At 44.3% G+C, this 25,961-nt stretch overlaps 1 protein-coding gene across 7 annotated transcripts in view; it reads left to right on the forward strand.

The window, feature by feature from the left end:
* Positions 1 to 25,821, forward strand: part of clcn3 (chloride channel 3) — a 64,584-nt gene extending 38,763 nt beyond the window's left edge. For 4 of the 7 annotated variants that reach the window (XM_055938217.1, XM_055938222.1, XM_055938218.1 and 1 more), the window contains 13 exons: positions 10,503 to 10,663; positions 11,252 to 11,351; positions 11,588 to 11,775; positions 12,122 to 12,244; positions 12,893 to 13,099; positions 13,376 to 13,456; positions 13,557 to 14,105; positions 14,323 to 14,509; positions 16,935 to 17,152; positions 17,319 to 17,499; positions 18,289 to 18,505; positions 20,532 to 20,607; positions 23,213 to 25,821. In XM_055938217.1, the coding sequence (XP_055794192.1) occupies positions 10,503 to 10,663; positions 11,252 to 11,351; positions 11,588 to 11,775; positions 12,122 to 12,244; positions 12,893 to 13,099; positions 13,376 to 13,456; positions 13,557 to 14,105; positions 14,323 to 14,509; positions 16,935 to 17,152; positions 17,319 to 17,499; positions 18,289 to 18,505; positions 20,532 to 20,607; positions 23,213 to 23,392 (2,468 nt within the window). In that variant the 3' untranslated portion in view covers positions 23,393 to 25,821. Of the gene's footprint in view, positions 1 to 10,502; positions 10,664 to 11,251; positions 11,352 to 11,587; positions 11,776 to 12,121; positions 12,245 to 12,892; positions 13,100 to 13,375; positions 13,457 to 13,556; positions 14,106 to 14,322; positions 14,510 to 16,934; positions 17,153 to 17,318; positions 17,500 to 18,288; positions 18,506 to 20,531; positions 20,608 to 21,542; positions 21,600 to 23,212 lie in introns of all 7 variants that reach the window. The other 3 variants (XM_055938220.1, XM_055938223.1, XM_055938221.1) reach the window with 2 other exon arrangements.
* The last annotated feature ends 140 nt before the right edge of the window (positions 25,822 to 25,961 follow it).

A 25,961-nucleotide genomic window follows, 5' to 3' on the forward strand; every position in this document is an offset into this window, starting at 1 on the left:
TCGCTCACCCTCCTCTCGCTCACCCTCCTCTCGCTCACCCTCCTCTCGCTCACCCTCTCTTCTCGCTCACCCTCTCTTCTCGTTCTCTCGCCCTCTCTCTCCTCGCTCGCTCTCTTCTGTTGTATTGTGTAATCTGTGGTCAATACATTTAATTAGATAAAAATATGATCATAAAAAATAATGGCTAATAAATTTAAATACAACATGGATGATGGTTACACTATGTATTACTGTCAGTTATATACAATGTAAATACTTCAGGAATTAATGGTCATGGGATGACAATCATATACATATCTGGTAGTAATATTTACAGTTTCTCCCTCACCCAGAATAATTCCCAGCTTTGTTATTTTTAAATGCACAGAAGTTGGGACTTGATTGAGATAATGTCTTGAAAAAATATAATCTTATTTGGGAATATTTCTCACAGTAGAGGAAAAAGTGCATCTCTGTCTCCACCTCCTGTCGTGCAGTGACCACACAGACGCTCATCTTTGAGTAGCCATCTCTTTTTGTTTCTCCCTTTTTCTATAGCCAATTGGTGATCGCTGAGCCTGTATTTGTTCAGGATCTGTCTCTGTTTTGTATCTCTGACAGAATAGAGATATTCTGCCAATTTGTATTCTCTGTTGAGGGCCAAATAGCAATTTAGTTTATTCAGAGTTTTTGTTAATTTTTATATGAGGATTTATGAGGATTTAATTTCTGTAATAATTTAATTGATTTCCCTGTGTTTGGATAATACGGTTGTTTCGTGTTTTTAACAGCTGACATAGGGGAATCTTTTCAGGGTTCAGCTCAGTGCTTTGATTTGTAAATGTTTTGGGGCTTAATTTCAAATGGTGCCAAAATGTTTGTCCTTTTCTTTATATTTACAATTAAAGGGAATCGTCCGAGTTCCGCTCTGCATGCATTATTTGGTACATTCTTTTGGATATTTAGGATAATTCTACGGAGTTCTGTATATAGATTTTCTATTGGGTTTTTCTCCCAATGCTTATAATCGTAATTATAGGTTGAAACCCAAACCTCGCTTCCATATAGCGGTAAAATTACACTTAAATATTTTGCACCATATTTGGATAAGAATATTTATTTTTGAGAGTGTTCTTTTTATGGAGTAGTGCATTCTGCCAGACCAAATCCACCAGAGGCACACTTTTTTTTTTGTCCCGTGTAGTTGTACCACTGGCCATGTTCAACCATGGTATTTCCTCAAAAAGAAAGGAGGACCAAGGCACTCTTCATATAATTAATTAAAATGCCTTTATTAGTATGGCATGTTCAATAGAAACAAAGTTATTGTATTTCCTCATTTGAAGGAGTGTCTGCTGCTCTGAATCCTTGGCCTTTTTCCCCCCTTTATCTCTCTTCTCTCGCTATTCTAGCTCTGCACTCTATATTCTCTCTCTACTCTCACTTTTCTCTCTACTCTCTCACTTTTCTCTCTCCCTCTCAACCTGCCTTTCAGCCACATGATATTCCCTTAGCAGCACCAGTGTGGTTAGTGTAAGCTTACTGGTCTTCAGCCCCAGTCAGTCCTGTTGCTAAGCTGAAGCGCCTTGATCTGATTTGCAGGACTGCAGTGCTGGAGTAGCCTGATACTGCATTAATGCACAGGAAGCGCCTGTGTGCACTAAGCGCTCGCACTGAATGGTCACACTTTATCGGCATGTAGAACCTGAGCACACAAGGTGTGTGCGCATGTGTGTGTCGTAAACTCGTTGATCCATGTTGCGGTTGAAGCAGTCCCTGCAGGCTTCTGTTTCCACAGTGTCATCATTCAGCTGGATGCTGTGTGTCAGCCTACTGTGTGACAATCTACAGTAAAACCCTCCACACCATCCACTCTTGCACATAATGAAGCAATTGATCTACATTATGTGTCTGTCTGTGTCTATAATCTGACTATCAAGAGGCGCAACCTGTTATTACGGTCCCAAAGACCAATTCACTGTCCGCCTCTTAATTTAGACGTCACCCTCACTACGCACCTACCTGGCTAACCCAGTACCATCTCTACGCACTGTGGCTAGAAACCCCACCTCCACATAGAGTCCAGTCATCATTTCTGACTCATCATCAAATTTTATTAGTCACATGCGCCGAATACAACAGGTGTAGACCTTACAGTGAAATGCTTACTTAGGAGCCCCTAACCGACAGTGCAGTCTCAACAAATACGGAGAAGAATAAGAGAAAAGCAACAAGTAATTAAAGAGGAGCAGTAAAAAATAACAATATATACAGGGGGGTGCCAGTACAGAGTCAATGTGCGGGCGCACCGGTTAGTTGAGGTAGTATGTACATGTAGGTAGAGTTAATGAAAGTGACTATGCATAGATGATAACAGAGAGTGGCAGAGGGGAGTGGGGGGGGGGCAGCAATGTGAATAGTCTGGGTAGCCATTTGACTAGATGTTCAGGAGTTTTATGGCTTGGGGGTAGAAGCTGTTTGGAAGCCTCTTGGCAAGCGGTACCGGAGCGCCAAGTCTATATCCATGTGGTAGCAGAGAGAACAGTCTATGACTAGGGTGGCTGGAGTCTTTGACAATTTTCAGGGCCTTCCTCTGACACCGCCTGGCATAGAGGTCCTGGATGGCAGGAAGCTTGGCGCCAGTGATGTACTTACGGGGCCGTTCGCACTACCCTCTGTAGTGCCTTGCGGTCGGAGGCCGAGCAGTTGCCATACCAGGCAGTGATGCAACCAGTCAGGATGCTCTCGATGGTGCAGCTGTAGAACCTTTTTGAGGATCTGAGGACACATGCCAAATATTTTCAGTCTCCTGAGGGGGAATAGGTTTTGTCGTGCCCACTTCATGACTGTCATGGTGTGCTTGGACCATGTTAGTTTGTTGGTGATGTGAACACCAACGAATTTGAAGTTCTCAACCTGCTCCACTGCAGCCCCGTCGATAAGAATGGGGGCGTGCTCGGTCCTCTCCTCCTCCTTCCCCGGGTTCCCCCTCCTCCGCCGCCTCCTCCTCTCCCCCTGCCAGTACAGACTGTGGGTCACTCACAAATCAGGTTGGTTGGAAGGTGACAATATCGAACTGGCTGACTGCTTCTGGCTGGGTGAGACTGTTGATGTGTCCCAAATGGCACCCTATTCCCTACAACAGTGCACTACATTTGACCAGAGCCCTGTCAAAAATACTACAGTATATAGGGAAGTAGGGTGCCATTTGGGACTCAGGCTGCGTTTTTAGCTGACTCTACAAGAACAAATGATTTCCCGTTGGTCTTCCTCATGATGGGAAACACTGCCAGATGAAAGCCATTCACCTACTGTAGTTCTCCCTGCTCAATGGGAGCTTGCCTAGGCCTACTTCTCTCCTGCACGTATAGGTCTACATCAAAGGACTTGATATAGCCCAATGCTTTCATATTTCAAAGGCTTGGCTAGGGCCTTTTGAAACAAGGCTTTAAAGCATGGAACCCACCGAGAATCTCAACGCTGATAGTCTGCCGATATGTACTTACCACAGTGGAGGCCGTCCCTTCTCTTGCTAGAACAAAAGCTGTACCTGCTGCGTACTGACCCGGTAGTGACGAACCTACCGATTTGTACTTGTGGAATTGCAATGCCTATCAGTGGCCAACATCTTGACTTTGAGCCAATCAGCGAGCAGGAACCAACACACTTTTGTTGTTGAAAAGAGGGCATTTTCTCTGTACAAGTTAGTCACACTTCATATCAATGTAAGCTATGCAACGTTAGCTAGCTACGTGCACAGACGCAATGCACACAACAGTAAATGCTTCCTCCAAGCTAGCTAACAACTTATTAAATCACAATGAATTAGCTAGTGTCCATGAAACAGCTGCCTATATTAGCTGCTGAGTTAGTGCAGTGACCAAGATAGCCATGTTGTGCTAGCTAGGTAATGTGCTAACATTAGCTAAATAGCTAAACATTTCGCTATGGGCTGTCACTGGCCGTATGGGATTATGGAGAATTAATTAAATAGTTTCTTCTAGGCTTGAGCGGTATCCAGGTTTTCAAATTGTCATATCGTACTTATTCTCTTACCGGGATTTATGGTATTACCGGTATAGCACACAAGTTGGCTTTAAATATGAAGAGAAAAGCCCATTGGGCCTCTATTACCAGAATGCTAACAAACTACTAGTGAAATCACATAGACGCTGTTAACTAAATGCTAACGAGTGAAAACTAAACTCATTTCAAGACAGGCAAATCCAGTTTATAAAGTTAAACAAGCATAGCTAGCAGTTACCAAATGTAATTTTCAGTGAGTGTGAACATTTACAAGCGAAAGTGAACAAGAGAAATTGTGCAAATGAACAAAGTTGTGAAGCATGTTCTTCTGAAGGAAGAGCAGCATGTGTACACGAATCGATTCTGGATAAAAAACTTAGCTGACTTGCCTAGTTAAATAAAACATTTTTTTGGAGAAGAACGGAGGGGAAAAAACACTAGTAGGAAGCACAGGGAAAAATGGCAGCGGTACAGAACTCATCCAGAGCTCTTTGACTTCTGGCAGAAAGACATTATAAGATAGATACACTACATGACCAAAAGTATGTGGACATTGCATGGCTCTGTTCTTGATTTTATACACCTGTCAGCAACGGGTGTGGCTGAAATAAAATCCACTAATTTGAAGGCGTGTCCACATACTTTTGCCTATACATAGTGTATCTGATGGTAAACATTTAGTAATGAATTTCATAAAGTGTCACTTAACCTCATGTGCGTTGCACAACAGAGACTTGTCGATTAGATATAGATCGCTATGGACTCATCAGCTCGCTTTCTCCCTTTGTGCTATTTGCAAACAAACACATGACTGGCTCAACTGTTCTGGGGAACTATGGTAAGCTTAATATTTGAAAATAATGTGACAGGTGAAATGAAAAACGCAATCTGCTTTATCTCCTAAGGTGTTGCACAAGTTGACTGCAGGTAATAACTCAAAGTAGACACAAGTATTCAAGTGTTATTGAAAAATTTAAAAGAAATAGCTTTGACAGTATTGAAAACCCATCCTGTGGCTTTTTTCAAATACCCCAGAAATATGCACTGATATGCATTGCCAAACAACGCTACTGCCACCTTCTGGTTTGGAGTATTCTAACAAGGCTGAGTTGCTGATGACTTCCAAGGTCTTTTCTGTGTGAACACAAAAGAGAGTGACTGCCGACACACTATTCAGAGGTGCTAAGTACTATCGGCAGGCAAACATTTGACAATCCTACCGGTGTCTGAGTTTTAACCGGTAAGGAGGTGTCTAAGATTCCTCACTACTTTTTCTACCCCTGTGTAGTGAAAATAAAAATTGGTTAGGCTTATGTCTACGTACATATCTATGTACAGTTTAAGTCAGAAGTTTACATACACCTTAGCAAAATACATTTAAACTCAGGTTTTCACAATTCCTGACATTTAATCCGAGTAAAATTCCATGTCTTAGGTCAGTTAGGATCACCGCTTTATTTTAAGAATGTGAAATGTCAGAATAATAGTAGAAAGTGATTTATTTCAGCTTTTATTTCTTTCATCACATTCTGAGTTGGTCAGAAGTATATTATACACTCAATTAGTATTTGGTAGCATTGCATTTAAATTGTTTAACTTGGGTCAAACATTTCAGGTATCCTTCCACAAGCTTCCCACAATAAGTTGGGTGAATTTTGGCCCATTCCTTCTGACAGAGTGAGTGTAACTGAGTCAGGTTCGTAGGCCTCCTTGCTCGCACACGCTTTTTCAGTTCTGCCCACAAATTTTCTACAGGATTGAGGTCAGGGCTTTGTGATGGCCACTCCACTACCTTGACTTTGTTGTCCTTAAGCCATTTTGCCACAACTTTGGAAGTATGCTTGGGGTCATTGTCCATTTGGAAGATCCATTTTCGACCAAACTTTAACTTCATGACTGATGTCTTGAGTTGTTGCTTCAATATATCTACATAATTTTCCTCCCTCACAATGCCATCTATTTTGTGAAGTGCACCAGTTTTTCCTGCAGCAAAGCACCCCCACAACATGCTACCACCCCCGTGCTTCACGGTTGGGATGGTGTTCTTCGGCTTGCAAGCTTCCCCCTTTTTCCTTCAAACATAACGATGGTCATTATGACCAAACAGTTCTATTTTTGTTTCATCAGACCAGAGGACATTTCTCCAAAAAGTCCAATCTTTGTCCCCATGTGCAGTTGCAAACCGTAGTCTGGCTTTTTTATGGCGGTTTTGGAGCAGTGGCTTCTTCCTTGCTGAGCGGCCTTTCAGGTTATGTCGATATTGGACTCGTTTTACTGTGTATATAGATACTTTTGTACCTGTTTCCTCCAGCATCTTCACAAGGTCCTTTGCTGTTGTTCTGGGATTGATTTGCACTTTTCGCACCAAAGTACGTTCATCTCTAGGAGACAGAACGCGTCTAATTCCTGAGCGGTATGGCGGCTCTATTGTCCCATGGTGTTTATACTTGCGTACTATTGTTTGTACAGATGAACATGGTACCTTCAGTCGTTTGGAAATTGCTCCCAAGGATGAACCAGACTTGTGGAGGTCTACCATTTTATTCTGAGGTCTTGGCTGATTTCTTTTTATTTTCCCATGATGTCAAGCAAAGAGGCACTGAGTTTGAAGGTAGGCCTTGAAGTACACCCACAGGCACACCTCCAATTGACTCAAATTATGTCAATTAGTCTATCAGAAGCTTCTAAAGCCATGACATCATTTTCTGGAATTTTCCAAGCTGTTTAAAGGCACAGTCAACTTAGTGTATGTAAACTTCTGACCCACTGGAATTGTGATACAGTGAAATAATCTGTCTGTAAACAATTGTTGGAAAAATTACTTGTGGAGTGGTTGAAAAACGAGTTTTAATGACTCCAACCTAAGTGTATGTAAACTTCCGACTTCAATTGTATGTTACCTGCTAGCCTATTTGTTCACTTGTTTGCTCATCCCTGTGTCCTCCCTTCCCCCTAGAGCCACATCAGATGTGACTAATCATTCCCCAGTGTTTGAGCTTTGATCACGTTCCCACTTCCCACAGATCACACCAGGTAAAATCAGTCCCAAGTTTCTGGTATGTCATGTTAGCTTAGCAGTTACACCTTGTCTCCTAGCATTTGTAATGATATCCTTAGGTGGCGTAGCTGTTAGCACCAACTGGCTCTCCTAGGTTTTGTTATAGGCTAACCCTAGGCTTCATTAAAAACAGCTTTATTGCACTCACTTGATGTCATTCTGCCAACTCTGCCAAGCCACACACTGTTAGCCCCTGGATAACACGGTCATAACATGGTTGTGTTAAACAGTCCTTGTGGGTAGATGCCATCCTCACGAACAAACCCCAGCACGATATCACACGTTGCTGGCAAGTTCAGCAAATACACACAAGCGGTGTGTCCCTGACAGCATGCCAAATGGAGAACGGTTATGATGGTCACCAAACCATGGATCATCATCATAACTGAACTAGCTTAGCATCTACCTTCTGCTGATTTTTTTTAATTTTTATTTCTCTTCAGCTAAATATGGTTATGTATTTACCTGCTGTGGGGCGGCATGTAGCCTAATGGTTAGAGCGTTGGGCCAGTAACCGAAAGGTTGCTAGATCGAATCCCCGAGCTGACAAGGTAAAAATCTGTCGTTCTGCCCCTGAACAAGGCAGTTAACCCACTGTTCCTAGGACGTCATTGTAAATAAGAATTTGTTCTTAACTGACTTGCCTAGTTAAATAAAGGTTAAATAAAAAATGTTAAATGTTAGTTTTGTCATCTATGTACTAGTACTTTCTATTGGACAATGGACATTCTGCTACACCATAAGCCAGGGATGGGCAACTTTGATGGGTGTGGGGGCCACAAAAAAATCTGAACTCATCATGATTGGCTGCTGTGGCTCTCTGGTTACATCCATACCCACACTTGAAGTCAGAGCCGTCCCTAGGTTTTTTGGTGTCCCTGAGTGACATTTTGTTGCCCCCCCCCCCCCTCACCTTGCGATCAAAACATTTTAGCGGCCTACGTCTTGACAGTGGAGAGAAAACATTGACGGTTTATCTTTAATTTCCTGCAATTTTAAACATTTTGACATGGGGCGTAGAGAAAATGTTGCCGTTTTTAAAGCGGAGAGAAGATTATTCAATTGTATAACTAATTTCCTGTAATTCTACACATTTTGCCATAGGTTGGAGAGAAATGTTTGCATTTCTCTTTCTCAGGCAAAATATCGCCCTGGAAAAATGCACAATACACTGTACTATGTATTAGTGAGCAGAATAGAAGAATTTGCACAACAAAGAATGGCTCTAATTTCATGCATGCCCGCCAATTATTTACCACATACTTGAGACAAAAGCATTCTTTTTTACTTTGTTTTTGGACACAATAGTGACTTTGTTCTTTCTTGGATGAATTCCCACACCCTTGTACAGTTGTCAGAGTTTCATTACATGAGATTTCCCTCTCTCTTTTTTTTTTTTTGTTGGCAGAGTTGTGTGGAAAGACTACATGAATGTATACCTGTCTCTGTGTAATTCCTATCATTCTGAGAATACTGTGGAACAATGTTAGATAGAACACGTACTTTTTAAAGACACATCTTCATGACGACTGCGAGCTGTTTTTCAGTGCTCCGTCTTTGACTATGTATGCTAACTGTGTCATTGTTTATTTCCCTCACATCACATCCACAGCAGAGATGACCTTTTTCAAAATGGCGGTCGGCTGCCCATTTGAGTTAGTGCTGTAGCGGATGAATGGAGATGGAGCAGAGGTGACCTAAGGGCTCTTCTCTATCTCTGCTTCTGTCTGTCTGTGACGTGTGCGCGAGTCAGCCAGCTAGTAGAAGCTATTTAACTGTCCCTTTTAGATGCTGTGCGTCGCTGCTTCTAACCAGCACAGCCTGACCTGACTGGATTTCGGACATCCGGCATTAGCAATGATCATCGGGCAATGATCGTTCTTGATTATCGTTACGATCTGAATGAATTAATGTAATCATGAAATGTGATTAAAAAAAAAAGTTTTTTAAATTTTTTAAATTTTTACATACAACTTTTTTTTCTCTATCAGTCATCTTTGGCAGTTGAAACATAGTTTGCCTATTTTTGTATTCGAATGCAATATTGCTACGTGTTCTGTGCTTTTGCAAAGATCAACTGATCACGCTTAAAGGATGACCAAAGTTGTGTGGTCCAATCCCTTATTTTGGTGAACTGGAAATCTGTTAAACATTTACTGAAAGAGCACAGTTGGCGGCAGGCTATACTGTGTTATACTCTAGGTGTGGCGTAGCCTACTTTATGCACAGAGTCTGACGTCTATCCGCGTAGGACCTGCATCCTGTAATGCCTACATCCAAGACACACACACATGGCAGACTGGTGCACTGCAGTCCGTGTTGTAATCCTTGGCCAGCGTTCACTTCAGTCACACTACTACTGTGCCTCCGTTTCCCCTGTCACATTCTTACCGCGACTCAACTTGTACACAGAACCATGTGACCATAGGAAGACCCTCATGTCCTTGTGCCTATTCTTAATGGGGAACCGTTATCAGAGATTGTGAAACAAGTTTCGAGGAAGAAAACCTCACAGACTTGGAAGTAAACATTCCTCCTTCACAGTTTAAACCAGAACGGCCCTTTTGGAAGGACAACTTTAGAACCTGAATGAACTACTGTTTTGAGTCTTAACCTCCATGACCAGTGAGTGATTAGTTGAAAGGAAATCAAGAGACCTGGATAAGCCTCAGTTTCTACCCTCTGTGTTCAATCTGCCATCAAGTCTGCAACTGCACCTCCATTTGGCTCCAGAGTGCCTGGGGGTGAGGGAGTATCTGATTAGGATATCTGATTATAACGGGAGGTGTGTGTACAGCAGTTAGTCTCTCTCCACCATGTCTGGCTCGGGTTTTGAGATGCAGCCGCCAACAGATGGACGGACGGGGTTTCCCCCCAATGTTCATTCTCATTAGTTTTCATAAGCCAGCGACGTGTGCCGTGCTTCGCAGTGTGTTCCTAATGGTTCAGATAATGGAGCAGATATTTAGTGCTTCCAGGCTGAAGCACACAGTGTAAAAAAAAAAATGAAGATGGAACTGGGGTTTGGCATAATTTGATTTAAGGGATGACTATCATGTGAGAAGAAAGGAGAGACTACAACGCAACACACTGTTCAGTCCTCTGCTGGTAGGTTTCTATGTACAGGAGCAGTGTTTTGACTGCTGTTGGTCTTCGGCGGGGGGCGGGGGGGTCATCTCCCTTGTCTGATGTGACTGTATTAGTCAAAGATTGGGAGGTTTTCTCTGCCGCTGTCACTGTTCCCTCTTTTCACCTGGGTTTCTGAGTGCAGACTGACCGTGAAGATTGTTACATCACGGTCTGACTCCGATGGCTTTTTCGTAGCAGCGTTTGTCCCATCCAGACTCCTAGCGATCTGTCAGCGAGCTAGTAGTCCACCGTTTTGCTAGTCTTTCGCAAGAACTTTCTCACCGACTTGCGCTCGCTCTCTCTCCTGTAGGATCTAACTACGTCATGTCAAACGGGGGCGGGGTGATGAGTAGCACCACACACCTGCTGGACTTCCTGGAGGAGCCCATCCCGGGGGTCGGCACCTATGATGACTTCCACACCATCGACTGGGTCCGGGAGAAGTGCAAGGACCGGGAACGCCACCGCAAGGTGAGGACAACATTTACATTTAAGAAACTAGGCTCCTTTAAGAAAAGAAAGGCTGCAGAACCTGTGGCTCTGATGGAATTTATTTTATAGATGGATAACATTTTAGTCATTTAGCATAACAGTGTATTCAACTATGGTAGGTAAAACAACCACAAGGGTGTCCCCCAGGGCTCTGTGCTGGGCCCCTTAAATGGTTCCCTAGCCTAGACAGAAGTGTCCCCTACTTTCTCTGTGGTGGCTTTGTGTGCATGGCTTATAAACACCACAAGAAAACCATTTCCTCTTTTGCTATATCTGAGTGGTTCCTAGAAATTTCGCATCCTCATTCATTTGAATTTTGTCTGGATGTTTTTAGATTTTTAATTGTTAGATTTTTTTTTACACCTGCCAAACAGTAATAGTTGCTGTCAATATGACACACTGCAGTAGCAGCACAAGGTTATGGGTAGTTAGGCCACTCATTATGAGTGGTAATAAATTATCAATATTTTGATTAATAGTTCACCCCCTTTTTAGAGTAACTATGTGTGTTTGTGTGTGTTTCTAACCCTGCTCTCTCTCTCTCTCTGTGTGTGTGTGTGCTCGCAGATCAATGCTAAGAAGAAGGAATCAGCTTGGGAGTTTACCAAGAGCCTATATGATGCCTGGTCTGGGTGGCTGGTGGTGACGCTGACAGGGCTGGCCTCAGGTAACACACACACACACAGTCACCTGAGCTCACCTGTACTAATAGCCAGTTACGGGTAATTACAGTAAATGTAGGCTCATCATTGACAACATGTATGTTTTTCGTCTTGCTTTTGATGAAAGTCAACGTGGCACAGGCCTAAACTATCGTTTCCTTCTCTTCCCTGTCCTCTTCTTCATCCACTCTTCCTCCCCTTCTTCATCCTCTCTTCCTCCCCTTTCTCTTTGTCCAATCAGGTGCTCTGGCTGGTCTAATCGACATCGCTGCTGATTGGCTGAACGACATCAAGGAGGGTGTGTGTCTGAATGCCATGTGGTTCAACCACGAGCAGTGCTGCTGGGGCTCCAACGAGACCACGTTCGCTGAGAGGGACAAGTGTCCTCAGTGGAAGAGCTGGGCGGGGCTCATCCTGGGCCAGGAAGAGGTGAGAAGGATTTCATTGACGTAGGTGTTACAGGTTTCAAATAGCTGTTATAAGCACCTTATGTGCTGTAATATAGCAACTTATCGGTGTTATAAGCTAGCGGCTTCCAGTGTAGAGGGACAAGTCAGGCAGAGGTGGGAGAGGTATAAAGTGTCCTCACCACTGTTTAGACGGACTCCATGTTGTTATAGATGACACCAGGAGTTGATTTGGTCGTTCTATATGTGTCCTCCTGATGCAGACACATTTATGAATCTAATCTCAGAACAAATGTCCTTATACCTTGTGTCAGTGTATTGACAGTTAATAATATGCTCCTCCTCTTCCTCCTCCTCCTCCGTCCCAGGGCCCTGGTTCCTACATCATGAACTACTTCATGTACATCTACTGGGCTTTGTCCTTCGCCTTCCTGGCCGTGTTACTGGTCAAGGTGTTCGCCCCTTACGCCTGTGGCTCCGGTATACCTGAGGTGAAGTCGTACACACACACACACACGGATGCACACACACACAAGAGCGAGAGATGCGGATTAGCCACGGGGAGCAGTTGGAAATGTTTTGTTCGTCTTCTAAATTCTTAGTCTGAAGCAGTTTGGGATATGTTTGGACACTTACCTTTTATTTATTTTGTTGCATTTAAAGGGATAGTTTCTTCAACGTAGAGATATTTCCCTTACTTAGACATTTAATAAAAGGGAAACTCCAGCACACCGGTGAGCTTAATGCTTCCTTAACGTTTTCAATAGACTCTACTAACACCTCCCCTCCTGTCCCTTCTCTCTCCCAGAGAACAAACATTTACATTGGCCATGTCGCAAGTATCTCTCCTTCCTCCCAAAGTGTGCACTTGTTCACTTCCCTTCACTGATTTGTAAGGATATTACTGGTAGAGGAAATATGGTGGAAACTCCCACTAGCTCATGCCTCAACTTATCCAATGCTTTTAGGTTTGTGGGAAGTAGTGAACGAGTGCACACTTCAGGAGGAGGTGGATATTCATGGGAAAAGGCATATCTTATTTCTTGTCTCCTCCCACCTCTCTGTCTCCCAGAATATAAATAATGCATCCAGGATAATTGCCTTATTTCCCCCCCCTCCTCCCCCTACTGTCTCCCCAGATAAAGACCATTCTCAGTGGGTTCATCATCCGGGGTTACCTGGGGAAGTGGACCCTGCTGATCAAGACGGTGACCCTGGTGCTGGCTGTAGCGTCTGGGCTGAGCCTGGGGAAGGAGGGACCCTTGGTCCACGTGGCCTGCTGTTGTGGAAACATTTTCTCATATCTCTTCCCCAAGTACAGCAAGAACGAGGCCAAAAAGCGAGAGGTGCGTGCGATTATGTGATCTACGGTTCTGTTAGGCGTGGTCAAATGCAATACCGTACAACTTTATTGTCCCAAGTACGTCAAGAACGAGCCAAAGGACAGAGCGGATATGGTTTGTGTTTGTATCCGTTGTATTACATGACCGTGTGGAGTTTTGCCTTCAGCCCTTTTCTGTGTCACCACATAGTAGGATATAAGACTGTGTTTTGGGTAAATTCCTGTCGGTGTTTCAGCTGACTTGGCCTGTGTTTCTTTTGTTTTTGTTTTCTCTCCGCAGGTCCTATCTGCAGCGTCAGCGGCTGGGGTGTCTGTCGCTTTCGGTGCTCCCATAGGAGGAGTACTCTTCAGCTTGGAGGAGGTACGTTTTATACTGAATGTGCGTGCATGTGCCTGACTGTGTGTCTGTATGAGACATTGAATCACACGCTATAATTTCCTTGCTCCCCTACACCTGTCAGGTGAGCTACTACTTCCCTCTGAAGACCCTGTGGCGCTCCTTCTTCGCTGCATTGGTGGCAGCCTTCGTCCTCCGCTCCATCAACCCGTTTGGCAACAGCCGTCTGGTCCTGTTCTACGTGGAGTACCACACCCCCTGGTACCTGTTTGAGCTTATCCCCTTCATCCTGCTGGGGGTGTTTGGAGGCCTCTGGGGGGCCTTCTTCATCAAGGCCAACATCGCCTGGTGCCGAAGGAGGAAATCCACCCGCTTCGGGAAGTACCCCATCCTGGAGGTGATCTTCGTGGCGGCCATTACCGCGGTCGTGGCGTTCCCCAACCCGTACACGCGGCAGAACACCAGCGAGCTGATTAAAGAGTTGTTTACTGACTGCGGACCCTTGGAGTCGTCCCAGCTGTGCCAGTACAGGAGTCAGATGAACGGGAGCAAGGCGTTTGTGGACGCGTCTCCCAACAAGCCGGCGGGACCCGGGGTGTACGCAGCCATTTGGCAGCTGTGCCTGGCGCTCATCTTCAAGATCATCATGACCATCTTCACCTTCGGACTTAAGGTGAGGAACGGCAGGGGGGGCAGGTTTTATTGGGGAAATGATCAGATCGTGGCCTAATACAAATCTTCGATTGTAGTCAACACTCCCAAGTAATGCTGATCAGGTTTGGGGTTGAAAAGCATTGAGAAGACTTGGGATTTCAGTTCAGGATATTTTTTAACAGGAAATGTTCAGAAATAGCTGGAGTGGTTCTTTAAGTTGTGGTTCCTATCCCCAGGTTCCTGCTGGCCTGTTCATCCCCAGTATGGCCATCGGGGCGATCGCCGGGCGTATCGTTGGCATCGCCGTGGAGCAGCTGGCGTACTACCACCACGACTGGTTAGTGTTCAGGGAGTGGTGCGAGGTAGGCACCGACTGCATCACCCCGGGACTCTATGCCATGGTGGGGGCCGCCGCATGTCTGGGTGAGTTAAAAAAGTCTACGTTTATTGGTCGCATACAAAGATCGGCAGATTTTATTGCAGGTGCAGCGAAATCCTTATGTTTCTAGCTCCAACAGTGCAGTAATATCTAGCAACACAATAAAAATACACACATAATCCAAAAAGTGAAAGACAAGTAAAGAATGAGCAATATCTAGGGCTGTGATGATCATGGAATTTTGGATGATGGTAATTGGCCAGCCAAATGACTGCGGTCTCCGTAATAACCGTTCGAATAGGATTTTATTTTTGTGTGTTGTTTATAGGGCCCTATGAAATCCTTTCTTCCCCCTTTTTTGGGGGGTTTTATTATTGTTTTCTTGGTTTTATTTTTCAAGGTTTGTGATTTATTTATTTTTATTCAGGTTTTCACTCGCAAATTTTTATACAATAATAACACAATTGTATGTTCTAAGTCCACAACACTGCTATGTTAAGTCCCCCATATCGGGAACTTTAAGTGGATTTGGACCGGTTCCGACTGACATTTTGGTGTACAAAGCGCTCTGTGAACGTCTTAGGGTCCCGTGCCTTATAATGCCAGAATGCCCCATCTGTCTGCTCTCCGCTACCACTTTTTCAGCGGAGCTAACTTGAAGTGTCAGGTTTCACACCCACATTTGCATAGGGATTGACGTGTCACATTTTCTGGCCTATCCAGACAAAGAATTGATTTACTCTTCCCCTGAGCGAGTCAGCCCAGCCTGTGAGACGGCATATGAACGAACGGTGACAGTCTATCGGATCCAGCCTGTGTAGTTTCATCTTGCTGTGATATTTTCAGACGGATTTAGAGCTCTCAACATGAATAAATACTGCATTTCATAGAATTGAAACTATACCACTTTCTCCTGGTCAAAGACGAACAAAATCACTTTGTCTTTAAAGCTGATGAGTATGAACACATTTGAATGGTGTCTCTGCGTTTAGAAGAAAATTCTCTGTCGGCAGTTATATGAAATAGTACCAATATTGCACTGTCATTAAGTTTACCAGTTTATGACCATCTCCATGAAAAATAATTACGTTTGGGTATGTCTATTTAGGATAAATTTTCTGTTCAGGAGAACCCCTTTGAGGTCTGGGAAAAAATATTTTTGGAGGGTGTAGTTCCCCTTTAATTTAACTGCATAGCAAGAGACCGTTGGGGCTAGCTGTGTTTCTGTCAGCTTTCTGTACTGCACCTGTGATTGCAGAGTTTGGAAAATAAATGTGCACCTGATTGGTACAAATCATCATGCCAGGTAGGCCTACTTTGCAGTCAACATTTAATTGTTAATGTTTTTCTGAAAAAAACTTTCGAAATTACTGTTTCAGCATGCTTCCCCCATCGCAGATTTTATAGGGCGCAGTATCTTACCTTAAGTGTTTACTTCAGGCTGACTACTAGCATCAAACCAACCTAAAGTATCTACAAAATGAGTTTTGCAACGACACAATTCAAAAGGAAGGCTACAGCGAATTTTTTCCCCTTTTACTGTTCGAGATTCACAAATTATTATTTTGATTCCTGTGATTCCATTTACCGCGATTGAACCGAACCCCAACTGCTACAATGGCGAAGCGAATCATTCAATTTCTGAAAAATAACAATTCAAAAGAATCGATTCATATTAATTAAAGGAATCAATATTTTTCTTATATTGGGGCATTCGTTATACAGTAAATTAATTATATTTTATTTCCATGATGGCATTCATCCATAAACGTTGGTTATACGGTAATTGTGCCAGTCTAGCGTTATCAGAACGAGCAATGTCAGAGTCCGGAATATAAATATAAATGGTGTGTATGGACAGTATATGAAAAGGTGTGTACAGCAGTAGTTATATAGTATGAGCCATGCTTAGAATACAGTATATATGTATAAAGTGGGTAAAACAGTATGTAAACATTATTGAAGTGACCTGTTTTCAATGCCTTATTATACATGGGAGCACCAGTCTCTAAGGTGCCTGGCAGAGTACCGGCGGTGGCCGGCTAGTGATGGCTGTTCAGCAGTCTGATGGCCTGGAGATGGAAGCTGTTTATCAGTTTCTCGGTCCCGGCTTTGATGCACCTGTGCTGTCTCCGTCTGCGAGATGGTAGCAGGGTGAACAGACCATGGTTTGGATGGCTGAGGTCCTTGATTACACTGAAGGACCTCACTGGCTGTGTTTTTATGGTCCTGTTTGTTGTTCTTACTCCTACTCGGTGTCAGTTTCCCTTTGTGATACATTGCTATATGGACTGTGTTGGTCGATTTTTAAAATGGAATCTGTCTTGCTGTATGGCTTTGGTCCTCTCCCATGCAACTCTTCCCTTGTCTCCAGGTTGTTGCTGTAAAAGATGGTGCTCTCACGTCTCAGTCAACTTACCTGGTAAAATGAACGGGGAATCATTTGTGAATCATTATGTTGCGTTCCAGGTGGTGTCACGCGGATGACCGTGTCTCTCGTGGTCATCGTGTTTGAGCTGACGGGCGGCCTGGAGTACATCGTGCCACTCATGGCCGCCGTCATGACCAGCAAGTGGGTGGGCGACGCCTTTGGGCGCGAGGGCATCTACGAATCACACATCCGCCTGAACGGGTACCCCTTCCTCGACGCCAAGGAGGAGTTCACACATACCACGCTGGCGCGGGAGGTGATTATATACACACACACACACACACACACACACACACACACACACACACACACACACACACACACACACACACACACACAGTAATCAAAACAAACAAACATCACAAAAATTATTCACAAGTAGATACATTCTTGATGTTCTTCCATTCCTGTGTGACTTCAAGGTGATGCGGCCGCGGCGTAGTGATCCACCGTTAGCGGTGCTGACGCAGGACGACCTGACAGTGGAGGAACTACAGGGGATCATCAACGAGACCAGCTACAACGGCTTCCCTGTCATCGTCTCCAAGGAGTCCCAGAGACTGGTTGGCTTCGCTCTGCGCAGGGACATCACCATCGCTATAGGTGAGGAGAGATGGCAGGGTGTGGGGGGGAGGGTCTGATTCAACCAGACCCTAAGTTCAACTAGTATTTTGTTTCCTTTCAAATACTTTAGCTGCACTTAATTTATTGAGTTTGCCTAGTGCCAATGAAACAATGGAATTGTGCCAAAAGTGTAAATCCTCCCTATCTGGCGCTAGAGCTCTGCTACCCGACCCAAGCCCGACGGGCCCCTACATTATGCATCGGGTTAGGCTCGGGAACGGGCAGGGCTCTAACATTTTGAACCTGAGCCGTTTGCTCATGCTCTTCTGCGCAGTAAAGTCATATCTGACTAAGATCATAACATGGTGTCAGAAGTGCTTCAACCTCGTCAAATGTAAGACAGGAGACATTATTTCACAAAAAAAAATAATGTTCTTTGAGTTTGTCGGGAGTTTAAAGTGACTCAAAGTAGCAGCGAACTGCTCTCTCATGCCTCGTCATTGAGCAGAGCAACCCAAGCAGAGCCGTTGCTATGGATACTCCCAGAGCACATGCAGTGTCAGCAGCGGGCAGGAAGTGAGTGACAGACTGAGAGGAGCAGCTAATGGATATACTAACAGAGAAAGTTATTTCTGATTTCAGGCAGGGCCGGGCCTTACATTTGGCACAAAAAATTGTTCCTGGGTAGGGTAGGACCAGAACATCGCATGGGTATGGCTCGGGTTTCATGCCCGTGCAGGGCTCTATGTGGTACCCCCCCGGCTTAACCAAATTTAATTTCTCTTTCTCCACCCACCCACTCTCTCTCTCCCTCCCAACCGTCAACAGAGAACGCACGGCGGAAGCAGGAGGGTATCCTGCTGACGTCGCGGGTCTACTTCACGCAGCACGCCCCTACGCTGCCCGCCGACAGCCCGCGGCCCCTCAAGCTGCGCTCCATCCTGGACATGAGCCCCTTCACCGTGACCGACCACACGCCCATGGAGATCGTGGTGGACATCTTCCGCAAGCTGGGCCTCCGCCAGTGTCTGGTGACACACAACGGGTGAGATGAGATGAGGGGAAGAGAAGGGAGAGGGGTAGGGTGGCATGGGAAGGGGTGATGGCTGGGGGGGATCGGAGGGTTGGGAGTTTGTCCAAGCTGAGCCTCCGACAATGTCTGGTGATGCATAAAGAGTGAAACGAGAGGGAGAGGGTGGGGTGTGTGTGGTGGTGGGGGAGGGGTAATCGCTAGGGTGCCATGGGAAATAGGGCAGGGGAAGGGGGGAGAAGAAAAAGGGATGAGGGAATCACAGCTTCAAAATGGGGGGGATGTTTTTTTGGAGGGGTGGGGGTGAAAGACGAGGAGGGAACACTGGGGGAAAGAGTCTTCCTAAGTCCTCCTTACCTCAGCCTCCGTGTTGTCAACCTGAACTAACATCTCAACAGGCAACACCGAGTTCCCTCAACACAAACCAAACAACACACTCTCAAGGTCTGTTCCAATATACACACACTACTGGCATTGAACATCATGCATTTGAAGTGATATGCAAGTCTGGATAATGGGACATCCTAGCCATGCATCGCCTCACTGTAGGGTGATGCATGGACACTGGGAACCATGGTGTTATAACCTGTAGGCTGTAACCTGCATGGCCTCTCAGCTAAATGCTAGCTCCGCTACGCTTACTACTGAAATACCACTTAACAAATACCAGACAGGAGAGAAACACAATCACCAATATACTACTACCATTACTATAGAACAGGTATCATACAGAGAGGAAACCTATCTAAGTTTATTCAGTAGCATGACTAAGAAGCTCTAAGGAATGCAGTATGTTCATTGAGAAATAGTGAGCGTAAATCATAGATTTGAAAAATTCACATCATGCAAGCTTGAGACAGAAAATTGTTTTTATCCAGTTTCCTTTGGAGGGACTCCTGTGTCATGTTTAGAAGTTGGTGGTCTTCAATTGTACTGTACAAGCTCACTCGTTGAATATGACTCTAAAGAGACACCTGGTGGTTAAAACAGGAATTACAGGACAGTGTGCATCCAATGATGTATGAACAAAAATATAAACGCAACATGTAAGGTGTTGGTCCCATGTTTCATGAACTGAAATAAAAATCCCTGAAATTTTAGTCGCACAAAAAGCTTATTTCGCTCAAATTTTGTGCACAGATTTGTTTATATCCCTGTTAGTGTACATTTCACCTTTGCCAAGATAATACATTCACCTGACAGGTGTGGCATATCAAGAAGCTGATTAAGCAGCATGATCATTACACAGGTGCACCCTGTGCTGGGGACAATAAAAGGCCACTTTTAAAATGTGCCGTTTTGCACAACACAATGCTACAGATGTCTCAAGTTTTGAGGGAGTGTGCAATTGGCACGCTGACTGCAGGAATGTCCACCAGAGCTGTTTCCAGAGAAGTATAGAAACCCTCGTTCTGTGCGTTATTACCCGGCAGTCATAGTCTATATGTTTAAAGATGGATGTTTAGACACAGTCAGGAGAGTGACTGAGATTACAGATGACAGCAGTCCTTTGTTTTTATACATTTCTTTTTGTTATAATTGTATCATTTTCTATTGTTTGATGCCACCTTTGGTCGCATTGGATGTATCATTCAGTAGCTATACATTTAGGCTAAACGTAGAAACATCAGACATACTATATCCTCGGTTATTTATCTACAATACTTGATTCTGTACGACTCACAAGGTTAGAATCCATTACAAATGAACGAGGAAGTTATTGAAACCGACACAAAGATGAATCGTATGCACGAATAACACTAGTTGGCATCCAATTGACACATACTGATATAAAATCACCATCAGTAGTAGTATATTTATTGACGTCTATTTACCTTTTTAAAGCAACACTATTAGGATTTGTTTGGTACTTTGTTATGATTTGACACTACGTTATGTCATGTTTAAGTTACGTTTATTTATGTTTCTATAAGTTATTATTTTTGTGTTTTGTATGCTTTATGCTGCTGTCTCTCTCTGTCTTTCTCTGTGTTTGCGCGACGTGGGCCGTCTCCTGAGTAACAGGTGTGTGTTTGTACAGGATTGTATTGGGCGTCATCACTAAGAAGAATATATTAGAGCATCTGGAGGAGCTCAAGGAACACACGGAGCCCCTGGTGACTAGCCCCTCCCCCTGCCCCCTCCCATTCCACTGACCTCTCCCCCTTCCCCATTTCTGCCTCTTAGGCCCCACCTACCCAGGCGCGACGCATGAAAGTGTAACTGACAGTTCCCGTTTCCAATAGCAACCCACTCGTCTTACTGTGTCATATTTTCAACTCACTCACAAATGCACTCTTTTTTTTGGGGGGGGGGGGGGGGGGGTGCATCCACTTTCTCCTCACTGGATACCATATCATTCACAAACACAAGTGCCACTCTGTCACTCTCTGGTCTGCCTCTTCATTCACTACTAGTCATTAACAACAGTTAGTAAGATGTATCTTTTTTTAAAGATCTACTCTAAATGAGTGGTGTTGTTATGGGTCCTTTAATGTTGGACTTTGATGGGAACTGTCATTTGAAGCTTGATTAGTTAGATCCTCGTTACGTACTGTTGCTCCACCGCCATTTCCATCAACGACATCCCACTAGCTATTAGTCCCGTCATCAGTAGTAGGGGCTGCTTCATCTGCTATAAGAAGTTATTATAGAATATAGATAGAAGCATGAATATACTGATTGTATATTGATCTCGTCCCCCCCGTCCCCGTCCCTATAACTTGCGTACAGCCATGTAGCCATGCCTGTTTTTTGTGTGTGTATCACTCGGCCCATTAAAAACCTTCACACGCAAACATGACATAATTTCACTTTAAAAGCATCCCAAATGGCACCCTATATCCTGTATAATGTACTTCTAGTTCAAAAGTAGTGCACTATGAAGGGAGTAGGGTGCCATTTTGGACGTAGTACAGTTTGACTTCAATTAATTACTGCTTCTTCCTGTTTTGTTTTCCTTTTTTTTTTGTCTTTCTTTTTACCCCTCCCTCTCGCCCCCCCCAACCCCCAACTGGGTCACCGTCCGTCCGTCTGTCTGGCGGACCAACAGATCGACGACATCTGACCCGACAGCTCGTAGCGCCGCCGGCGTCCCCTTAACCGATTGGCGAGTAACCGGCCGCTACGTTGGAGCGGACCGTTGGTTGTTCCGGGAGGGGGGAGATTTAGCATCTAGTGTCCCTCCCGTCCTGCCGTAGGCCTAGTAGAACCCTCCTGAGAGAGTGAACTCTATGGTGGTGAAGTGATGGTGGTGTGATGGTGGTGGTAGCTAATACCTATAGTATAGGTAGCCAGCTAAGACAAGCAACACACATCCCACCCTGATCCTAAACAGTACCCACCCACCCCTCATTCAACCCCCTCTCACCTGAACTCAACCCCCGTGCCTCACCCGCTGCCTCCCACCTCAACCTCCCTCACTTCAGATCTGGTCCCCTCCACTCCACTTCCTACATGTGCCCCGCCTTCAACAGGCCTGTTCTGTAGACCAGGGACCGTATTCATGAAGCGTCATAGAGTAGGAGTGCTGATCTAGGATCAGCCTCCCCCCGTCCTTATAATCATATTCGTTAGGATCTTAAAGGCTAAACTGATCCTAGATCAGCACTCCTACTCTGAGACGCTTTGAAAGACAGCCTCACCTCCTCTCACCACTCTCTCAGCTCAACGTCTGTGTCTCGCTCTCCAGTGTCTGCAGATGTGTTTCTCACGAAATCTCAGTTCAAGAGCACAAGTGTCTCCCTTAAAACAAAACAAAAATGCAATTTTAGGAATCAGGATGTCCTAATGGACATCTAATTACTATCCGGTTGCACAATGGTAGCAAACGGTAATTGACCCTCTGTGTTTTACATTTCAACCAATTGTGACCTGGCTCTCAAAGTAGTAACCTTTTTAAGGGAGCCGGTAGCAATGAGCCTGAAGACGCTTGACTGGGTGTTCCAGAATGTTTATCTCTGAGGACTGTGAAGGTTTGGTTGGTAAGGCAAGGTTTTCAGTCTTGCTCTTCCTAGTGTGTTCAGTTCATTTCCTCCTCCAGGCTTCTAACGAGAATCACTCACTCACCATTCTCCCTTGGTTACTCACCTCCTCCTCTCCACCTCGTATCCTTCCTTGGCACTAGTGGGACTCGTGTTTTTGTTGGCATGGCTGCAGTGACACTGACAGTCACGGTTGTCTGAGTGGTTACTGTATTCCCTGTATCACCTTGGGCTAAAATGCAGATACAGTTTGGAAGAAATGGAGCATTGCTTCTCTAGACTGTGTAATTCATCAGTATTATATAGTCATTTTTATTTTTGATATAAATCAACTTATCATTAAGTGTCAGGCCCCAAAATAATATAAATCTTATCATTAATAACCAAGCCCCAAACGAATTGCCATAATTTTGTCAGTTAACAGAGCCCATTATTTTGGTTAGATAATATTATTTCTTTGGTTAGATAATGTTATCATTCTCTCGATTGATTCCACCTTTGTATCCACGGCCAAAACCACCACCACCGACTATCCAACCAACCGCACTAGCCAACAAAAACACGATACAATTCTCTCCCACGCCAACCAGACTGTGCTCCCTGCCAGCTCATCACTGACTAACTCTCTTTTTTCTCTCTCTATCCCTCTCAATCTTTGTCTCACTCCCCCCCTATCTCTCTCACTCGTTCTGTCTCTCTTACACACACTCTCTCATTCACTCTCTCTCTCCCCCTGCAGGCGTCTCCTTGGTATTATCACAAAAAAAGATATCCTTCGTCATATGGCCCAGATGGCCAACCAAGACCCCGACAACATAATGTTCAACTAGTCACCGCCTTCCCGGGTCGTCAAGCTGACGAGGAGGAAAGCGAGGAGGAGGTGGTAAACCTACTGGACGGCCGCGGCTCCACCCTATGACGCACAGCCCACCCCCTCTGGGACACACCACCCCAAATCCACCTCAATACTAAACCAGACTGACTGAACCCAATAGAGCCCTCTAGAGGCCACAGGAAGGAAGAGACAAACAGACTCTAAAAGGACTTTAAAAATGGCTGCTGTGAGGGACGTTTTGGTCCCTAGGTAGCAGCTACTATAGGCTGGGGTATATATACACAAGGAATGCAATTTTAACACGCACCTCCATTTACACACAGAAACATACATACATGAGATCAGACTCACTCATACACAGATGCCACACAAGCATGCCACTAGCCGAATTGCACCTCCTTCAAACATACACTCTTCATGCTCCTTCGTCCTTGTCCTGTTTCTATTGGCTCACGCTGGCGTACATTGCTGTGAGCCTGAAGCCTGGCTACCGAGGCAAGAGGTCAGAATGATCCGCTAGGATGCGAGGAGGGACCTTCAGACACCTCGACTGCTGATTGGCTGTCAGCCCTGCCAGGCTCCACCCCCACTGTGTCCCTCCCACCCCCAGTCCGTCCTCAAAAGCATTGTTTACCTGTGAACTCTCTTTGAGCGAGAGAATGCATGTGTGCGTTTCACCTCCACGTTCCAATCAGGTTGTCATAGTAACCTGAAACAACACTCTCCCACCCTCCCCCCTAAATGCATCCGCCTGATATTAGACTGGGCGTTGCTCCAAGGTGTGTGTGTGTGTGTGTGTGTGTGTGTGTGTGTGTGAGAGAGGAAGGAAGATCAAGGGTACAAGCAGGATGTACTGGAGTAGTTAGTTAATGTCTGAGTGTTGTAGTTCAAGAACAAAATGTCTCTCTCTGATGTATGTGAAAACATTCTGTACAGAAGAGTCCGATACTCATCGGTTACATATACCCCCTGTTGAAGTAAAGGGTGAATAACTCTGTGTGTGCGCGCATGTGCGTACCTTTTTGATCTGAGCCAGGTAGGCAATATGCCATAGAGGTGTGTGCGCATAAGTATCAGATGAGAAAAGACTTGTCCGTTTCTCCGACATTGAAGGTGGGCATATCAAAAAAAAATATAGGAACATTAACTCAAGGTTGCGTTCTGTTACTGGAGAAAAAAATGTATCCTTTTTTCTTTTCAAACTATTACTAATGCAACTACTTTTAGAGTATTGATATATACATAATCAAGTAACTTTTTACGGCTTGTAAATGAAACAAAGTCAAGACTGGAAAACCACTTTTTTTTTTTAAGTGAACAAAATAAATGGATGATTATGAGGATGTTGATGGTAATACTGCACAGTAACCATGTCTTAGATATTTTACTTTGCTTAATTAAGCTGCCTCATGGTGTGAGAAATGTGTCTTGTATTTTCCACTGGAGCTTAATCTTTTCTTGCATATCTCCTCCTCTGCCTAGTTGTCAGGTTCAACATGAAATCTTCTTCGCATTTGTAGATTTAAAACATGATTTGAAAGGACTGAAATAGGAGGTACATTTCATACAACACTCAAATGACCATACCACGTTTTTTGGAAGTGTGCCAGTAACTCCTTTAAACTTCAATAAAGTCTCTTGTATATTTTACTTGGGGATATGTAGAAGCGCACAGTACACAAAAGGAAAAAGTTTTGAACCTTCCATGTGTAAACCTAGACTCAAGGAAAAAATAATATAGGATCGTATATCTGATTCACCCTTTTAATGTGTGGTTCACCACAGGAAGCAGCGACCTCAATGCGCGCGCCAGTCAAAGAAGTCCTCTCTCTCTGGCTTTGTTTCAATGACAAGATGCATAGAGTAGCACCTTAGCGAAGGCTATGGCTGTGTCCCAAATGGCACCCGTTTTTCTATATAGTGCAATATATAGGGAAAAGGGTGCCATTTGAGGCACACTTTAAAGCGTGTGTAGGCAAGTGGTGACTACATGTTTCTCTCTATTACATTGATAGTTTTAGGTCATATTCATTAGGCACCAAACATAAAACAAACAGGGAGGGACTTGGTCCAATAAGAAACTGATATTTTCCGTTGCCAAATGTTTTTAAAACGTTTTCCATTGCGTGCCCTAATGCAGGGTTTCCCAAACTCGGTCCTGGGTGCACATTTAGTTTTTTGCCCTAGCACCAACTCATCAAGCGTTGATTATTTTGAATCACCTGTGTCGAGCGAGGGCAAAGACAAAATGTGCACCCAGGGTGGGCCTCCGGACCGAGTTTGGGAAACCCTGCCCCAATGGATTCAACCCTGCTGTTGGTTGACGAGCGCATCGTCCTTGTTAACCCATGTGGTGTCACCAAACACTTATTTTCATAACTTCATACTGATCAATGTTTTTCCTTTTATTTATGGTAGTTAGTTGTACATTAATTGTATGATGGTTTGATTGTACATTTAAAACAATATGTAAAAGTTAATTGTTTTAAATTAAAATTTGAAAATTGCAAAAATGTGTCAGTGGGTTCTTAATTATATTTTAGACATTAACAGGATTCTATTATTGAGGTAAAAGGATGAACAAGCCAACTATTTTTATGGTATTCTGCTATACAGCACAACTCATGTGTGAAGCTTTTCTCAGTGAACAAGA

This window comes from Salvelinus fontinalis, chromosome 11 (genome assembly GCF_029448725.1).
Source record: "Salvelinus fontinalis isolate EN_2023a chromosome 11, ASM2944872v1, whole genome shotgun sequence".
NCBI classification, from domain to species: domain Eukaryota; kingdom Metazoa; phylum Chordata; class Actinopteri; order Salmoniformes; family Salmonidae; genus Salvelinus; species Salvelinus fontinalis.